The 19,056-nt window shown below is 44.3% G+C and overlaps 1 protein-coding gene across 2 annotated transcripts in view; it reads right to left on the reverse strand.

Moving 5' to 3' along the window:
• rbl2 (retinoblastoma-like 2 (p130)) overlaps positions 1-18,279 on the reverse strand; it is a 24,714-nt gene extending 6,435 nt beyond the window's left edge. For both annotated transcript variants that reach the window (XM_028585093.1, XM_028585092.1), the window contains exons 1-16: positions 17,523-18,279; positions 16,690-16,820; positions 15,391-15,591; positions 14,422-14,486; positions 13,859-13,987; positions 10,518-10,678; positions 9,482-9,546; positions 8,227-8,386; positions 7,249-7,412; positions 6,184-6,296; positions 5,853-5,956; positions 4,019-4,156; positions 3,063-3,227; positions 2,508-2,607; positions 1,915-2,157; positions 372-565 (exon numbers count right to left, since the gene is read on the reverse strand). In XM_028585093.1, the coding sequence (XP_028440894.1) occupies positions 372-565; positions 1,915-2,157; positions 2,508-2,607; positions 3,063-3,227; positions 4,019-4,156; positions 5,853-5,956; positions 6,184-6,296; positions 7,249-7,412; positions 8,227-8,386; positions 9,482-9,546; positions 10,518-10,678; positions 13,859-13,987; positions 14,422-14,486; positions 15,391-15,591; positions 16,690-16,820; positions 17,523-17,660 (2,271 nt within the window). In that variant the 5' untranslated portion in view covers positions 17,661-18,279. The remainder of the gene's footprint in view (positions 1-371; positions 566-1,914; positions 2,158-2,507; positions 2,608-3,062; positions 3,228-4,018; positions 4,157-5,852; positions 5,957-6,183; positions 6,297-7,248; positions 7,413-8,226; positions 8,387-9,481; positions 9,547-10,517; positions 10,679-13,858; positions 13,988-14,421; positions 14,487-15,390; positions 15,592-16,689; positions 16,821-17,522) is intronic.
• Positions 18,280-19,056: the final 777 nt, after the last annotated feature.

Genomic DNA, 19,056 nt, shown 5'->3' on the forward strand with positions numbered 1-19,056 from the left:
TGTCGAAAAAAAAAAGCATCAAGGAGGACTGCACAAAAACAAATGAAAAAAACAAGCGACGCAAACGTCAAAAAAAGTGAGAAAAATTTTGGAAGAAGTGCCGAAAACAAAACGGCGATAAAAGTGCCAGAAATCTTTAGGCAATAAAGTCAAAAACAAGGCAACAAAAAGGCTGAAAAAAAAACAGTGTCAAACTTTCAAAAAAGTGACATTAACGCCTAAATAATGGCCGGATTAATGGTCTAAGAAAATAAGCGTTAGCAGTATTAAGAGGTGAAGCCATCAGGATACAGAAGGACGAAACGGGGAGTTAAACATGCGGTATATACTCGCCGTTCCGGTACAGGTCGGGTGCGGCGAGAGACCCTTACCTTCCTGAAGAAGAGCGACAGCGAGCCTTTCCTCAGCGGACTGCTGGCCGGTTTGACCACGGCCGGTTTGGTGACGGCTGATTGGACGGTGAGAGTCTGAGCTGACAGCGGCTGCAGCGTGGCTCCGCCCCCCTGTCCGCTCACGCTCACCTGCACCGGGATGAAGGTGATGCCTCCGCTCTCATTGGCTATCCCTGCAGAGGTCAGAGGTCACAAGTTATTAGAGTTTCAGTTCATTTGAGTTTCAGTTAGTTTTCAGAGTTGTTTGCTAGTTTGTAACATGGCTTTTGGGTAAGACTTGTCGTTGTGTTTTGAGGCGGTGCGAGAGTCCCGTACAGGAAACAGGAAACATCACTGCCTCCGTCTCTGCCACGAGGAAGATTTAAAAACACCAAACACAAGCTCTGAACTGTTTCCTCAGTCCCTCGGTCTCTTTTCTTTCTCTCTTTCTCTGGAAATGAAGCTGCCTTCAAGAGAGATCTGTAAACCATGTGAAATATGAAGTCTACTGGTGCTACGTTGGGGGGTTTAAGAACACAACAGGATGTCACACGGATGGGCCGTTTAATGATGCTTGAATAGGGGAGTGTTCAACTTAGTTGGGCATTCACACCAAAGAAAGTGATCCAGTGATTCTACGGGGGATCACTTTCTTTGGTGTGAATGCCCAACTAAGTCTAACACTCCCCTATTCTATACATATACATTAGGCTGAAGGCTACTTGGACTGTGGCTCTGCCATATTAAAGACACCTGTGTGTGTTTTAGTTTGTACGTTTTTACAGTTATAATAGCAGTGGGTTCATTTTATATATATATATATTTTTATATATATATATATATATATATATATTTGTATTTATATTTGTGACAGGACAGCTTAGACATGAAAGGGGAGAGAGGGGGGAATGAGATGCAGCAAAGGGCCGCAGGTCCGAATCAAAGCCACGGGCGCTGCATCGAGGACTAAGCCTCTCTGTATATGGGCGCGCAGTCTACCAGGTGAGCTACCCAGGCACCCCATTTTACTTGTTTTAATAAACAAAGAAATGTTTTAACCCTCTTAATTATAAGTCTTTGTTTGCTGCAGTGTTGCTCCCGACCCAAACAATAAACCAGCTGAACAAACTTCCAGTTTCCGTTATTCACATGACGTCTCAGTCCTCCCCCTTCACATACAGGGTTCAAACGCATTTTAACCAATACTTTTCCATGACTTTTTGGCAAATTTCCATGACTATGTGTTCCTGAAAATGTCAGTCGACATTATACAATAAGAATACTAATGTGTGTTAAAGTTGACCCTCAGAGGTTTAACTATAAATGAATGATAATGTCTGTGGTTCATAGAGGGATTCATCATATCGCTCTCAGAATACAACGCTGAGGTTAAGACAACGTGAAAATACATTCATTAATCACATATTATGATGATGTGTTAAAAAACATTCCATGACCTTTCCAAACCTTTCCAGGCCTGGAATCCATAACTTTTCCATGTTTTTTTAAAAACATATGAACCCTCCCCATGACGTGTCCTCACCTTGCACCGGGATGGAGACAGTCTGCCCGTTGTTGGCGGTGACGGTGAGCACCGTCTGCCCGGCTGGGATGGTGGTGACCAGGCTGGCCGTGGTTGTCTTGGTAACGGAGGCCGGCGCGGTGCCTCGAGGCTCGGCGTCCACCGGGTCGGCAAACAGGCGGCGGCGGTGAGGGCCGGAGGGAGGAGAGCCGGCGAGGGGAGAACTGTAGCGGTCCAGCAGGGTGGTGGGGGAGGGGGACACACCTGCAGGGGGGAGGGGGGTTAAATATTAAACCAGCAACACACACACACACACACACACACACACACAGACATACACACACACACACACACACACAGACATACACACACAAAAACACACACACACACACACACACACACACACACACACACACACACACACACACACACACACACACACACAGAGACATACACACAGACACCCACACACACACACACACACACACAGAGACATACACACACAGAGACATATACACACACACAGACACACACACACACACACACACACACACACACACAGAGACATATACACACACACACACACACACACACACACACACACACACACACACCTTTGACGGTGCTGCCTGTGTGCAGGTCCGGTCCGCTGCTGACGGGAGTGAGAGGAACGCTGCTGTCATCGTTGTGTTCCAGGTACTGAGGAGGCATCACCTGAGACAGACAGACAGACAGACAGACAGACAGACAGACAGACAGACAGACAGACAGACAGACAGACAGACAGACAGACACACACACAGACAGACAGACAGACAGACAGACAGACAGACACAGACAGACACAGACAGACAGACAGACACACACACACACACACACACACACACACACACACACACACACACACACACACACACACACACACACACACACACACACACACACACACACACAGACACACACACACACACACAAACATCCAGACACACACACACACACACACACACAGACACATACAACAACAACGCAAGCTTCAGTTCCAATCCAAGCCGTCAGAAACCTCAACAAAAAGCTCCAGAACCTCAGCAGAAGATATTTGTTTTTAAAACCAAATTGTGAGGCTGCAGTGATGATGAATCCTAATATTTAACGTTAAGAGTTTTGCGGACCTGGTTGCAGGCGGGGACGGGGTCTCTGGCCGCCCGCAGGCTCTCCCACAGCGGGGAGTCGCTAGTCCAGGCCCGGCTCTCCAGGACCTGCTCCTCCACCCGGTTCAGGTGCTTCACCACCTCCCGAAACAGACCCTGCTCGGAGCGCACCAACACCTCGATCACCTGCACACCAACACCTGTCACTGAGCTTCGTTCTTAGCCGTTATCTCCGTTTCAAATGTTTTCATTCTGTAAAACTACATTACAACCACTGTTCCAACAATCACCACTATGGTTTGGTTGAAATAAACCCTTAATTCACCCATTTACATGTGGAGATATGCTAAAAGTCCTGATTATTTACATGGAGTCTGGTGGAGATATGCTGGCTCTATACACGCTAAAAGTCCTGATTATTTACATGGAGTCTGGTGGAGATATGCTGGCTCTATACACACTAAAAGTCCTGATTATTTACATGGAGTCTGGTGGAAATATACTGGCTCTATACACGCTAAAAGTCCAGATTATTTACATGGAGTCTGGTGGAGATATGCTGGCTCTATACACGCTAAAAGTCCTGATTATTTACATGGAGTCTGGTGGAAATATACTGGCTCTATACACGCTAAAAGTCCTGATTATTTACATGGAGTCTGGTGGAGATATGCTGGCTCTATACACGCTAAAAGTCCTGATTATTTACATGGAGTCTGGTGGAGATATGCTGGCTCTATACACGCTAAAAGTCCTGATTATTTACATGGAGTCTTGAGGGTTTGGTGATGGGGATTTTGGGGATGTTTCATGTTAAACTATGAAACTTTCCATCACTTACTTAGACACAAAAACAAGGGTAAATAGAGTCCATGTTGAGAAAAACTAAAGTTACCCTTTAACTTCCACACAAAATAATCTGAAAACATTGAGTTAAAAATATTGGCAGTCTGACAATATGATGGTTGGAACGATACCTTGTAGAAGTGATACGTGGGGATCTGGAAGATGGTGATAAGGTTTAAGAAATCTCCCGGAGGTCTGTAGGAGAAGATGACGATCTCCAGACAGCAGACGAGCAGCGAGCGATGGAAGACGTCCTGCTCCATGATACACTGAGACACAAACACAGAGTCACCACACAGAGACACTGAGACAAACACAGAGACACCACACAGAGACACCAGACAAACACAGAGACACAAACACAGAGTCACCACACAGAGACACTGAGACACAAACACAGAGTCACCACACAGAGACACTGAGACAAACACAGAGACACAAACACAGAGTCACCACACAGAGACACTGAGACACAAACACAGAGTCACCACACAGAGACACTGAGACAAAAACACAGAGTTACCACAAAGAGACACTGAGACAAAACACAGAGTCACACAAAGACACAGAGACACAAACACAGAGTCACCACAAAGAGACACTGAGACACAAACACAGAGTCACCACATAGAGACACTGAGACACAAACACAGAGTTACCACAGAGACACTGAGACACAAACACAGAGTCACCACACAGAGACACTGAGACACAAACACAGAGTTACCACACAGAGACACTGAGACACAAACACAGAGTTACCACACAGAGACACTGAGACACAAACACAGAGTTACCACACAGAGACACTGAGACACAAACACAGAGTTACCACACAGAGACACTGAATCACTGCACAGATACATGGAGACACTGAGACACAACCTGACAGGGATCCAAGAATGAATGGACATTATGTAAAACCTAAAAACATGAAGCTCCCAAGACATAAAACTACTCACAGACAGGTCTGTCTCCTAGAATAATCTACTGACAGACAGGTCTGTGTCTCCCAGAATAATCTACTGACAGACAGGTCTGTCTCCTAGAATAAAACTACTGACAGACAGGTCTGTCTCCTAGAATAAAACTACTCACAGACAGGTCTGTCTCCCAGAATAAACTACTGACAGACAGGTCTGTGTCTCCCAGAATAATCTACTGACAGACAGGTATGTGTCTCCCAGAATAATCTACTGACAGACAGGTATGTGTCTCCCAGAATAATCTACTGACAGACAGGTCTGTGTCTCCCAGAATAAACTACTCACAGACAGGTCTGTGTCTCCCAGAATAAACTACTGACAGACAGGTCTGTGTCTCCCAGAATAAACTACTCACAGACAGGTCTGTGTCTCCCAGAATAATCTACTGACAGACAGGTCTGTCTCCTAGAATAATCTACTGACAGACAGGTCTGTCTCCTAGAATAAAACTACTCACAGACAGGTCTGTCTCCTAGAATAAAACTACTCACAGACAGGTCTGTCTCCCAGAATAAACTACTGACAGACAGGTCTGTGTCTCCCAGAATAATCTACTGACAGACAGGTATGTGTCTCCCAGAATAATCTACTGACAGACAGGTATGTGTCTCCCAGAATAATCTACTGACAGACAGGTCTGTGTCTCCCAGAATAAACTACTCACAGACAGGTCTGCGTCTCCCAGAATAAACTACTGACAGACAGGTCTGTGTCTCCCAGAATAAACTACTCACAGACAGGTCTGTGTCTCCCAGAATAATCTACTCACAGACAGGTCTGTGTCTCCCAGAATAATCTACTGACAGACAGGTCTGTGTCTCCCAGAATAATCTACTGACAGACAGGTATGTGTCTCCCAGAATAATCTACTGACAGACAGGTCTGTGTCTCCCAGAATAATCTACTCACAGACAGGTCTGTGTCTCCCAGAATAATCTACTCACAGACAGGTCTGTGTCTCCCAGAATAATCTACTCACAGACAGGTCTGCGTCTCCCAGAATCATCTTCTCCCTCTCGATGATGGACTCCAAGATCCGGTAGTACAGCGCCTCCGCCAGGCCGAAGTACTTCACCGCCATGTCTGCAGGGAGGACCGACATTTAGGGTTTTAGAGAGAAGTTCAGCTGTCACATGCTAAGTTTTCTCTTCACAACAAAGCAGCAAAAACATTGAAGAAAAAAAAAAAAAAGAGATGACAAACCACGAAAAATAAATCGACAAAAAACATGGAAAAAAAGCAAAAAAAGGGTAGGAAAAGTAACGAACACTTCAAACAATGCGTGTGTGTGTGTGTGTGTGTGCAGGCACCTTTCCCCATCGTTCTGTTCTCGGCTCCGCTTTCCTCGAAATGTCGACAGAAGATCTGAAACATGTCCTTCAGGCGCTTGCTGATGACATCACTGGGGTCTCTGGCACAGTTCCTGAAGGGACACAGTTTCTGTCGTTACACCGCTGAGAGATAACAAGCTTCTAGAGCACCAGCAGAGAGTGGAGGTCTAATTTAATATCCACAGCATCAACATCATTGTTCTTATACTCTATCCTATCTCATGGATATTGTATCCTAGTATTTCATGTATATTCTGTATGTGTGCTGTGTGTCTGATATTTTGCTGCTGCAACACTGGAATTTCCCACTTTTTTGGGATCAATATAAATCTGTCTGTCTGTCTGTCAACTAAATCATACGCCAAATGTGTTTTAAGACGAGACCTAAAGATCTCGGCAGTAGAGGAGGACCTAATGTGGATGGGCAGTTTGTTCCAGAGTCTCGGGGCCACAACGGTGGCCTTTCTGCTCCGCGAGTAAACAATCAGGTGATCAATGCTCGGTAACCATGGAGATTCTGTGCACTGCTGTACCATGCCGTACAACTGCATGAGATTAGCTGACTGTGGTATAATTTATCCCTAATCACAGGCAGATTTATAACAAATAGAGTTAATCCTAGTCTTTCCTAACCACAGACTGCTATTGTTGTACAAACGCGACAGTTTCACGGTATAGACCTTTTTCACAGCAGACATGTTGACATGTCCTAGTAGGAAAAGCACAGGTGTATTCAAACCCATTACTGATGGCTGCATTCCACTTAGGAGAGGTCCTGGTATTGTGCATGCTGACTCACTGAAATATCTTACTGGGACACTTGATAGAACTGAGCCATCGTTAAGGTGATCAACATCAGCTGTGCTTTTCCTACTATGACAAGTCAACATGTCTGCTGTGAAAAAGGTCCATTGCGCTGATACTATTATAGACTACTATATAGTGTGCGTGTGACGAGCACAAACGCGACAGTTACACGGTATTGCGTTTGCTTGTCACGTCGCCCGTGCCCCCCCCCCTACCTTGGCCCCTGTGTGAACGTACCGGAAAGTTTCCGTTAGCGTGGCGCTGGGCCCCTGTCTGGTTCCTGACAGCAGCGTGTGGAGTCTCCCGACACTCTTCAGGGCCGCCGACACCGGAGACGGCGAGCTGTTCTCCTGAGTGAACTTCCTCCCTGTGAGAGGGGTGGAGGCCCTCAGAGCCGAGGCCTGGAGACACACACACACACCAGACGCTTAGTTACAGCCCTGGAAGGTAACTAAGTACAGGGTTAGTTAGGTGACTTTTCGGCCAATTTCCATGACTAGGTGTTCCTGAAAATGTCAGTCGACATTAGGACTGCCACCTCTTAGTCGATTAGTCGACTAATCGGTCGTTTTCTTTAGTCGATTAGTCATTTTTTATGCTTATTAATGCTTAATTACTCATTTCCAAGAAACTTCTGAGCACATTTATGGTAAACACGAGATTTAAAGTGGTGCTTTTGCAGGATTAATTGTGGAGAAACTCAGTTTTACAGATGGTTAATTAACTACATTTATATTGTGCTTTTCTAGTCTTAACCACCTCTCAAAGCTCACAGCTCTGTCAATTAAATCAACTAATCGATTAGTCGACAAAATCATATAAGTGTTAGTGGACTAAGAAGTTCTTTAGTCGAGGACAGCCCTAGTCGACATTATACAATAAGAATACTAATCAGTGTTAAAGTTTCCCCTCAGAGGTTTAACTATAAATGAACGATAGTGTATGTGGTTCATAGAGGGATTCATCATATCGCTCTCAGAATACAACATACAGAAAATACATTTATTAATCACATATTATTATGCTGTGATTATGTGACGTTTCCAAAACTTTCTGGGTCTTTTTATGTTTCCAAAACCTCTCCAGGCCTGGAATTTACATTACATTTCAAATTCCATAACTTCTCCAGGTTTTTTCTAAACGTGTGAACCCTGTAAGTACATTTACTTCCAGTACTGGACACACTCAGAAACCGAAGCTTCGTTGTCGTCTCACCGTGACGTTGGTGTGCAGCCTGTAGGTGGCGCCGTCCTCCGCTCCGTCACACGGCCCCGGCGTGCCGATGTCCTCGCTCGCCGCCTCGCCGGTGAAGATCCTCTCGTCCAGACCGCCGGAGGCCAGAACGTGTTCCTCGTACACGCGAGACAGAGACAGACTGGGGAGGGAGAACAGAAGTTTAGGGTACAAACACAGAGACGTAGAGCACAGGGACGGAGAAACAGAGATATATTAAACAGAAAGACGGCCGACACATGTGTGTGTGTGTGTGTGTGTGTGTGTGTGTGTGTGTGTGTGTGAGAGAGTGTGTGTCTATGTGTCTGTGTCTATGTGTGTGTCTCTGTGTCTGTGTGTGCGTGTGTGTCTGTGTCTCTGTGTGTGTCTATGTGTCTGTGTCTGTGTGTGTCTCTGTGTCTGTGTGCGTGAGTGTGTGTGTGTGTGTGTGTGTGTGTGAGAGAGTGTGTGTATGTCTCTGTGTGTGTCTATGTGTCTGTGTCTATGTGTGTGTCTCTGTGTCTGTGTGCGTGAGAGTGTGTGCGTGTGTCTCTGTGTCTGTGTGCGTGAGAGTGTGTGTGTGTGTATGTGTGTGTGTGAGAGAGTGTGTGTCTGTGTCTCTGTCTGTGTCTATGTGTGTGTGTCTCTGTGTCTGTGTGCGTGAGAGTGTGTGTGCGTCTCTGTGTCTGTGTGCGTGAGAGTGTGTGTGTGTCTCTGTGTGTGTCTATGTGTCTGTGTCTATGTGTGTGTCGCTGTGTGGGTATGTGTGAGTGTGTGCATGTGTCTGTGTGTGGGTATGTGTGTGTGTGGGTATGTGTGTGTGTGTGTGTGTTTGTGTCTGTGTGTCTGTGTGCATGTGTCTGTGTGTGGGTATGTGTGAGTGTGTGTGTGTGTGTGTGTGTGTGTGTGTGTGTGCATGTGTCTGTGTGTGGTGTATGTGAGTGTGTGTGTGTGTGTGTGTGTGTGTGTGTGTGTGTGTGTGTGTGTGTGTGTGTGTGTGTGTGTGTGTGTGTGTGTGTGTGTGTGTGTGTGTGTGTGTGTGTGTGTGTGTGTGTGTGTGTGTGTGTGTGTGTGTGTGTGTGTGTGTGTGTGTGTGTGTGTGTGTGTGTGTGTGTGTGTGTGTGTGTGTGTGTGTGTGTGTGTGTGTGTCTGTGTGCATGAGAGTGTGTGTGTGTGTGTGTCTGTGTGTGAGAGTGTGTGTGTGTGAGTGTGTGTGTGTGTGTGTGTGTGTGTGTGTGTGTGAGTGTGAGACACTCACAAACTGTCTCCAAAGTTCATGGGGTCCAGGAAGCCGGTCAGACTGTCTTCTTTTCCTCTGATGATCTGTGGAGAAAACAACAAGTTTAGTTTCTCTGAAGGTCAAACCTGCTGTTGCCCTTTAAGGAGTTTCTCGGTGTGTCTGAGGGTCTTTTCACACATGAAAGCCCAAACTAACGTCAAACATTTTAACATTTGAACCGGTTAGTTTGGGTTTCACACGGCAGTTAGGCAGCGTTCAGACTAAAACGCAGGTCTTTCCATCCATGATGAATGGGGGTGGTGTGTTTAGGCGGAGCCTGTCCCACTGCGGTGTGGTCATGTAACCAGAGATCACACCTGTGGGTCCATCTCTTCTCTTTCTCTCTTTCTGAAATGAAGCTGCCTTCAAGTGCGCTCGGAAATGTTGAAACATTATCAAAAGGTAAATGTGTGTGTTTGTGTGTGCCTATGTGTCTATGTGTCTGTGTGTGTGTGTGTCTGTGTGTGTGTGTGTGTGTGTGTGTGTGTGTGTGTGTGTCTGTGTGTGTGTGTGTGTGTGTGTGTGTGTGTCTGTGTGTGTGTGTGTGTGTGTGTGTGTGTGTGTGTGTGTGTGTGTGTGTCTGTGTGTGTGTCTGTGTGTGTGTGTGTGTGTGTGTGTGTGTGTGTGTGTGTGTGTGTGTGTGTGTGTGTGTGTGTGTGTGTGTGTCTATGTGTCTATGTGTCTATGTGTCTATGTGTGTGTGTGTCTCTGTGTGTGTCTATGTGTCTGTGTGTGTGTCTCTGTGTGTCTCTGTGTGTGTGTGTGTGTGTGTGTGTGTGTGTGTGTGTGTGTGTGTGTGTGTGTGTGTGTGTGTGTGTGTGTGTGTGTGTGTCTATGTGTCTATGTGTCTGTCTCTGTGTGTGTGTCTGTGTGTGTGTGTGTGTGTGTGTGTGTGTGTGTGTGTGTGTGTGTGTGTGTGTGTGTGTGTGTGTGTGTGTGTGTGTGTGTGTGTGTGTGTGTGTGTGTGTGTGTGTGTGTGTGTGTGTGTGTGTGTGTGTGTGTGTGTGTGTCTCACCCTCTTGTGGAAGAGCTTGTGGATGAAAGGTTTCCAGAAGTGCTCTTTGACTCCTTTGGCTTCGAGCACCAGGCCGTCGTGCAGCTCACACAGCTGCTGGATGAAGCAGAGCGGAGACGAGGACGGACGGAAGTCTTTGCTGCTGAAGTCCTCCGGCAGACCTGCAACACACAGACACAGACACACACACACACACACACACACACACACAGACACCACACACACACACACACACACAGACACAGACACAGTAACACACACACACGTTTAATGTCACAATATTAGTTTAAGGTGAGTTAGCTTTACACCGCACAATTACCAGATAATGGATCACAGTGTTTGTCTTTGTGTGTGTTTGTGTGTGTGTGTGTGTGTGTGTTTTTGTGTGAGTGTTTATGTGTGTGTTTGTGTCTGTGTGCATGTGTCTGTGTGTGGGTATGTGTGTGTCTGTGTGCATGTGTCTGTGTGTGGGTATGTGTGAGTGTGTGTCTGTGTGCATGTGTCTATGTGTGGGTATGTGTGAGTGTCTGTGTGTGTGTATGTGTGTATGTCTGTGTGCGGGTATGTGTGAGTGTGTGTGTGTGTGTGTGTGTGTGTGTGTGTGTGTCTGTGTGCATGTGTCTGTGTGTGGGTATGTGTGAGTGTGTGTGTGTGTGTGTGTGTGCATGTGTCTATGTGTGGGTATGTGTGAGTGTCTGTGTGTGTGTATGTGTGTATGTCTGTATGCATGTGTCTGTGTGTGGGTATGTGTGTGTGTGTGTGTGTGTGTGTGTGTGAGTGTGTATGTGTGTGTCTGTCTGTGTGCATGTGTCTGTGTGTGGGTATGTGTGAGTGTGTGGGTATGTGTGAGTGTGTGTGTGTGTGTGTGTGTGTGTGTGTGTGTGTGTGTGTGTGTGTGTGTGCATGTGTATGTGTGTGTCTGTTGATAACAACGTTTACAACAAGAAATACCTATCGTTTCTGTGTACTGTATATCGACGATGAATTTAATTTAATAATCCTGTTTCTACGGCATCTTTTTAACCGTTGTGTGTATGTTTTATCCTCGTCTGTTGAATCTTGTAAAATGTTACAACATCCTCTTTTCTTTCCCTTCGCAGGAAATAAGACGTCTTAAGTTCTCCGCCGCAGTTTAGGATTTTCAAACCAGACCGAAGTGTTTCCTGTGTGAGTACGGTTGGTCGTGGTGTCAGAGCAGAAACATTAAAGTTACCGGAGACAGGAAGCCAGCGGCGTGGACCGGAAGAGACGCAGAGCTGATTTACGTCTGCTGAAAGGTGCTCAGCAGAAAACTGGGGATTTATTTCACAGGTTTGATTTAGTGCAGCACAGGACTGATAAGCAGGCTTCCTGATTTAGGACTCTTCATGTTTTACAACTCTGTGTGTGGTTCACGATAAGCAGAGTTACAGCAACACTGTTTCTATCGGATCTAATGAATGAATAAATACAAGCAGCAGCAGCAGCAGCATTGACGGATCAGAAACTTCCTGAAAAGTTAAGCCGGCACTGAAACTCCTTAAAGGACAATTCCGGCGCAAAACGAACCTAGGGGTTAATAACTAGAGATGCACCGATTACAACTTTCTAGGCCGATTTCGATTTCCGATTTCCATTGAGTTAGGAACAGCTGATACCGATTTTAGCCGATTCCGATTTCATTTCTTCTAACCACTTTACAGCACACACACAAATATGTATTTTCTATCTTTTCTTTAATAGATTAATAGATATTATTAGATATGGACGCAAATAGGTTGACAAGGAAAATATTTCTCTGGGATAAACATATTCTTGGTCTTTGGTCTAACAACATATGCAAATTGTTTTGTAATTATGATTTGTTTCTTAATAATGAAAAGCTGAATATCGGTTTGTTTAAAGAATCTGTGTTTGCTAAAGACAAAAAGCAGTGGGCTGACGATATATGGGCTAAGCCAAAATTGCGTATTTTTGTAATGATAAAACCAGAATATGGCACTGAGAATTATGTTGTATATAATTTGTCAAAAAGGCAAAGATCCTTATGCGCTCAAGTGAGATCTGGTGTTTTGCCTTTGACTATTGAAACAGGACGTGTGTGTACCTCTGTAGTTTCTGTGTAACAGTGTGTGTACCTCTGTAGTGTGTGTGTGTAAGAGTGTGTGTACCTCTGTAGTTTCTGTGTAACAGTGTGTGTACCTCTGTAGTGTGTGTGTGTGTGTAAGAGTGTGTGTACCTCTGTAGTTTCTGTGTAACAGTGTGTGTACCTCTGTAGTGTGTGTGTGTAAGAGTGTGTGTACCTCTGTAGTTTCTGTGTAACAGTGTGTGTAAGAGTGTGTGTACCTCTGTAGTGTGTGTGTAACAGCGTGTGTACCTCTGTAGTGTGTGTAACAGCGTGTGTACCTCTATAGTGTGTGTGTGTGTGTGTGTGTGTAACAGTGTGTGTATCTCTATAGTGTGTGTAACAGTGTGTGTACCTCTATAATGTGTGTGTGTGTGTGTACCTCTATAGTATGTGTAACAGTGTGTGTGTACCTCTATAGTGTGTGTGTGTGGGTGTGTGTGTGTGTGTGTGTACCTCTATAGTGTGTGTGTGTGTGTGTGTGTGTGTGTGTGTGTGTGTGTGTGTAACTCTATAGTGTGTGTAACAGTGTGTGTACCTCTATAGTGTGTGTGTGTGTGTACCTCTATAGTGTGTGTAACAGTGTGTGTGTACCTCTATAGTGTGTGTAACAGTGTGTGTGTGTACCTCTATAGTGTGTGTGTGTGTGTGTGTGTGTGTGTGTGTGTGTAACAGTGTGTGTGTACCTCTATAGTGTGTGTAACAGTGTGTGTGTACCTCTATAGTGTGTGTGTGTGTGTGTGTAACAGTGTGTGTGTAACAGTGTGTGTGTGTACCTCTATAGTGTGTGTGTGTGTGTGTGTGTGTGTGTAACAGTGTGTGTGTGTACCTCTATAGTGTGTGTAACAGTGTGTGTGTGTACCTCTATAGTGTGTGTAACAGTGTGTGTGTGTACCTCTATAGTGTGTGTAACAGTGTGTGTGTACCTCTATAGTGTGTGTAACAGTGTGTGTGTACCTCTATAGTGTGTGTGTGTGTAACAGTGTGTGTGTGTGTACCTCTATAGTGTGTGTAACAGTGTGTGTGTGTACCTCTATAGTGTGTGTAACAGTGTGTGTGTACCTCTATAGTGTGTGTAACAGTGTGTGTGTACCTCTATAGTGTGTGTGTGTGTGTAACAGTGTGTGTGTGTGTGTGTGTACCTCTATAGTGTGTGTAACAGTGTGTGTGTGTACCTCTATAGTGTGTGTAACAGTGCGTGTGTACCTCTATAGTGTGTGTAACAGTGTGTGTGTACCTCTGAAGTTTGGGTTGAGCAGATCTTTTCGTGCGTTGCAGAGCAGAGCGTTGGTGAAGACGAGGTCGAGGGAGCACAGCAGCAGATGGTACGAGTTCACCAGGTCGTCACTGATCATCGGGAAGTTCCCTGATTAAAACAACAACACAAGAAGAAGAAGAAGAAGAAGAAGAAGAAGAAGAAGAAGAAGAAGAATCATTGTTTTCTTTAGGCTACGCTAGCACAGTGTCAAAAAAAAAAATCAACAAAACATCAACAAAAATGTTTAAAGCACCAAGTTCTTACACTTCTTCTCTGCAGTGAAAATGTTGCTGAATTAAGTGTGTGTTGATACCATCAGGGAAATGTAGTTAAAGTATTCTAGACCTGAGGAGCTCTGTTGGGCCAGAGATATATACACATGTGCTGGGGCAACCAGAGATATATACACATGTGCTGGGGCAACCAGAGATATATACACATGTGCTGGGGCAACCAGAGATATATACACATGTGCTGGGGCAACCAGAGATATATACACATGTGCTGGGGCAACCAGAGATATATACACATGTGAGGTTTACCTTTAGCGTGGACGAATAAAAGCCAGCAGAAGTTGAAGACCTCGGTCACGGTGCAGGGATGGCGTCTGGAGAAAGGAGAACAGAGAGGGATACAATCAGATCTTAGGAGTGTGTGTCTGTGCTGCAGTGTGTGTGTGTGTGTGTATCTGTGTGTATCTGTGTGTGTGTGTGTCTCTGTCTGCGTGTGTCTCTGTCTGCGTATGTATCTCTGTCTGTGTATCTCTGTGTGTGTGTGTGTGTCTCTGTGTGTGTGTGTGTGTGTGTGTGTATATATATGTGTGTGTGTGTGTGTGTGTCTGTCTATCTGTGTGTGTGTGTGTGTGTGTGTGTGTGTGTGTCTGTTTCTCTGTGTGTGTGTGTGTGTGTGTGTGTGTTTGTCTGTGTCTGTGTCTGTAGGTGTGTGTGTCTGTGCGTGTCTGTATCTCTGTGTCTCTGTGTGTGTATATCTCTGTGTGTGTCTCTGTGTATGTCTCTGTGTGTGTGTATCTCTGTGTGTGTCTCTGTGTGTGTGTCTCTGTGTGTGTGTATCTCTGTGTGTGTCTCTGTGTGTGTCTCTGTGTGTGTGTGTGTGTGTCTCTCTGTGTGTGTCTCTGTGTGTGTGTCTGTGTGTGTGTGTATCCTGTGTGTGTCTCTGTGTGTGTGTCTGTGTGTGTGTGTGTGTGTGTCTCTGTGTGTGTGTGTGTGTGTGTGTGTGTGTGTGTCTCTGTGTGTGTGTCTCTCTGTGTGTGTGTCTCTGTGTGTGTATCTGTGTGTGTCTCTGTGTGTGTGTCTCTGTGTGTGTGTCTGTGTGTGTGTGTGTATCTCTGTGTGTGTGTCTGTGTGTGTGTGTCTGTGTTTGTGTGTGTGTCTCTGTGTGTGTGTGTATCTCTGTGTGTGTCTCTGTGTGTGTGTGTGTGTGTGTGTGTCTGTATGTGTATGTGTGTGTGTCTCTGTGTGTGTGTGTGTCTGTGTGTGTGTGTGTCTCCCCACCTCTGTTTGCGGCTGCGGTGTGCCCGTGGCGGCTCCTCCGCCGGCGGCCTGAACATGGCTCTGAAGATGGGAACGTACTTCTTGAAGATGACGGCTGAGACGGTGAAGTTCCTCTCCAGCCGGGCGGTGCCGTGCCTGAACGCCGGCGGCAGCTCGGCCATGTCCTGCCACTTCTTCATCTTGTTGAAGAACTCAATCAGGCTGCCAGGAGGAAACACGGCACGGTTACTCCGACAACTGGGTCTCTGTGTGTCTCTGTGTGTCTGTGTGTGTGTGAGTGTGTGTGTGTGTACACACACACACACACACACACACAGACACACATATACAGTACAGGCCAAAAGTTTGGACACACCTTCTCATTCAATGTGTTTCCTTTTTATTTTCATGACTATTTACATTGTAGATTCTCACTGAAGGCATCAAAACTATGAATGAACACATATGGAATTATGTACTTAACAAAAAAGTGTGAAATAACTGAAAACATGTCTTATATTTTAGATTCTTCAAAGTAGCCACCCTTTGCTTTTTTATTAATAAGGGAAATAATTCCACTAATGAACCCTGACAAAGCACACCTGTGAAGGTAAAACCATTTCAGGTGACTACCTCATGAAGCTCATTGAGAGAACACCAAGGGTTTGCTGAGTTATCAAAAAAAGCAAAGGGTGGCTACTTTGAAGAATCTAAAATATAAGACATGTTTTCAGTTATTTCACACTTTTTTGTTAAGTACATAATTCCATATGTGTTCATTCATAGTTTTGATGCCTTCAGTGAGAATTGACAATGTAAATAGTCATGAAAATAAAAAGGAAACACATTGAATGAGAAGGTGTGTCCAAACTTTTGGCCTGTACTGTGTAATTAATATATATATATATATATATATATATATATATATATATTTATTAGGGTACATCCCCACTGCTACGTTTTGAGACAAAACCAATTTTTGTCCACACAAGAGTTTCACTTCCAGTAGCAGAAATAATCTCCGTTTAAACTAGAACGCCGAAACCACATATCTTGGAGCGAGGACGAGATGCAACTGTTCCTGAAAGGTGTGTAGCTACCTAACGACGGGCAGATTCCTTTCTAAACGTCTCCGTTTGGGCCGTCCAGACTAGGAAGGAACCAAAACTGTCTCAAAATATCTCAGTTTTTAGGGGTTTGGAAACACAGCAGTAGTGTCGACGCCAGGAAACATAGCAAAATATAAAATAAAACAGAGAGAATAACAGCAGCAAATCCTCCCAGATGAACTCCCAGACAGGTGCATTGTGGGTGCATTACCTCAGCTCGGAGCAGCGTAGGATCCTGGTGAGGGAGACGTAGTTCCCGTCGGCGGTGCCTTTCCCCACCGTGGGCACAGAGGACCGGCAGGCCACGTACAGAGCACAGGCCAGCCAGTGGCGCTCGCTGCCCTGCAACATGGGGAGAGAAGAGAGGGAAGAGAGAGAAGAGGAGTGTGTTACAAAGAGAGGCAGGTGAAGTTAGTTTTAGTTTCACAAAGTCTGAATCAACGGATGAACATTTCCTGGATAAATCCTGTCATGTCCTCTCTCTCTCTCTCTCTAGATTTAATAAAAATAAGTTTAGGGCATGTCCTCTCTAACTGGGATGTTTTGGGGTTGACAAAAGTACCAGAGACGAAAACTTGAGTCTAAAAAAAAATTAATAATAATAATAATAATAATAAATAAATATATATATTTTTTTATATATATATTTTTTGTAATATATAAAATTACAAAAAGGTTGAAGATAAAATGCCAAATATGTCAGAAAAGTCAAAAACATCCAAAAGTAACAAATATCAGTTTTTTATTTAATCTTCCTGTTGTCCTCGGGGAAACGAGTAACACACACACACACACACACACACACACACACACACACACACACACACACACACACACACACACACACACACACACACACACACACACACATACAGACACTCAGAGACACACACACACACACACACACACACACACACACACGTTTGGGCCCCGGATGTTTACACCGTCTGGCTCCGCCCCTGTAACGTTACGGTGAACACGGAGCGGCAGAAACAACCCAAACCGATATAATAAAGATATGAAAGATGGATGTTGATGTTTTACCTCTAAAGTGAAGTTCCTGCGGGTGTTTTCGTAGTTTTTCCAGGCCTCGTTTCCCGCCTCTTCGTCCATGTTTAAAGCCCGACACAGATCCTCAAACCCGGCTCGAGCTCTCTGCAGAAACTCCTCCTCGTCGCTCATTTCTTCACTTTGTGGCTTTCTGAACTAATTCAGCGGTTAAAATACGGATTTACACCAAAGAGAGCAACACCGATAACAACCACAGACTGTGTACACGCAGCTGTTTGCCTAAATATCACCGTAACGGCGTTATTACGGTGCTGTGAGGTAAACGGATCCGTGCCGTGGCCATTTAAATGTCCTCTGACAGCTACGACGGCGCATGGCCGCAACAGACGTACAGGAGTTGCAAGACACAAGGTAAAACGTCATTTCTGTACGTATATTTACGCAGAGAATACCAACAGCAGCATAGCTTACCTCCGCCCATTAAACGTGCGTAGCTGAGCAAGACCTGTCAATCAAAATAGAACAATACTATAACTTCCGGTTGTTTGTTTTCACACGGCAGTTTGTGGTCACAACGTCTCGTCCGAAAAAGAGTTAACTCGGCTTTAAATCGTGTTTTTTTAAAACCTACGAGCATTAAAACATGTTTGACACAGCTCTATACTGCTTTAACGTTTACAATTTAGTTTTCGGCTCTTTTAATACTATTGATTTCCGTCGAAATACGACTTTTTGGGTGGTTTTTAGTTTCATAGCATAGACACGGCAGTTTGTTGTCACGACGACCGAACGAATAAGAGTTAAACGTCTTTAAATTGTGACTTTTAAACGTACGATTATTTAAACGTCTTTATAATAATTTTAAGTTTTGTATTCAGTCTTCGACTCTTATAACAAATAATTATTTCTATCGAAAAATCAGCTTCTGGTTGAAAAACTTAAAAAAGCATCTCGAGCTTAAAAAGTGTAAAATAAAATGTAAAAGCTTCTTAAGAAATTGTCAAACGCATCATTTCCCTCAGTTATTTGTTTGTATAATCCATGTTATGTTTCTTTGTTTATGCACCTTTCAACAAGAAAAACTCTTATTGTGGCAATAAAAGCTTTTCTGATTCTGATAAAAAGCCTTGATATAAAATGTGTAAACATTGTGTGCAGCAGATATTAACATGTGACCACAAATAATCTTATTCATCAGAAACCAAAGTACATTTCTCTGTCTGCATTAAATCTACATGATGTAACACAGGAGGAAGTACTGAGACCTTTTACTTCAGAAATGTATAATATATTACTGTTTTTACACATGACTGAACAGTGTGTGTGTATTTCTGTGTGTGTCTGTCTGTGCGTGTGACCCCAAACACTGGAAATGTAATAACATTATTTATTAGTGTCACCTCATCGTGTTTATTTATCTTGTTATATTTTACTATTTGATTTTATATTTCTTTGTGATTTAACTCATTGAGAGCTGCTAAATTGTTTGATGTTGAAAACAATGACTATATATATATATATATATATATATATATATATATATATTAGGGATGGGAAAAAAATCAAT

Source organism: Perca flavescens, chromosome 8, assembly GCF_004354835.1.
Source record: "Perca flavescens isolate YP-PL-M2 chromosome 8, PFLA_1.0, whole genome shotgun sequence".
NCBI classification, from domain to species: Eukaryota; Metazoa; Chordata; class Actinopteri; order Perciformes; family Percidae; genus Perca; species Perca flavescens.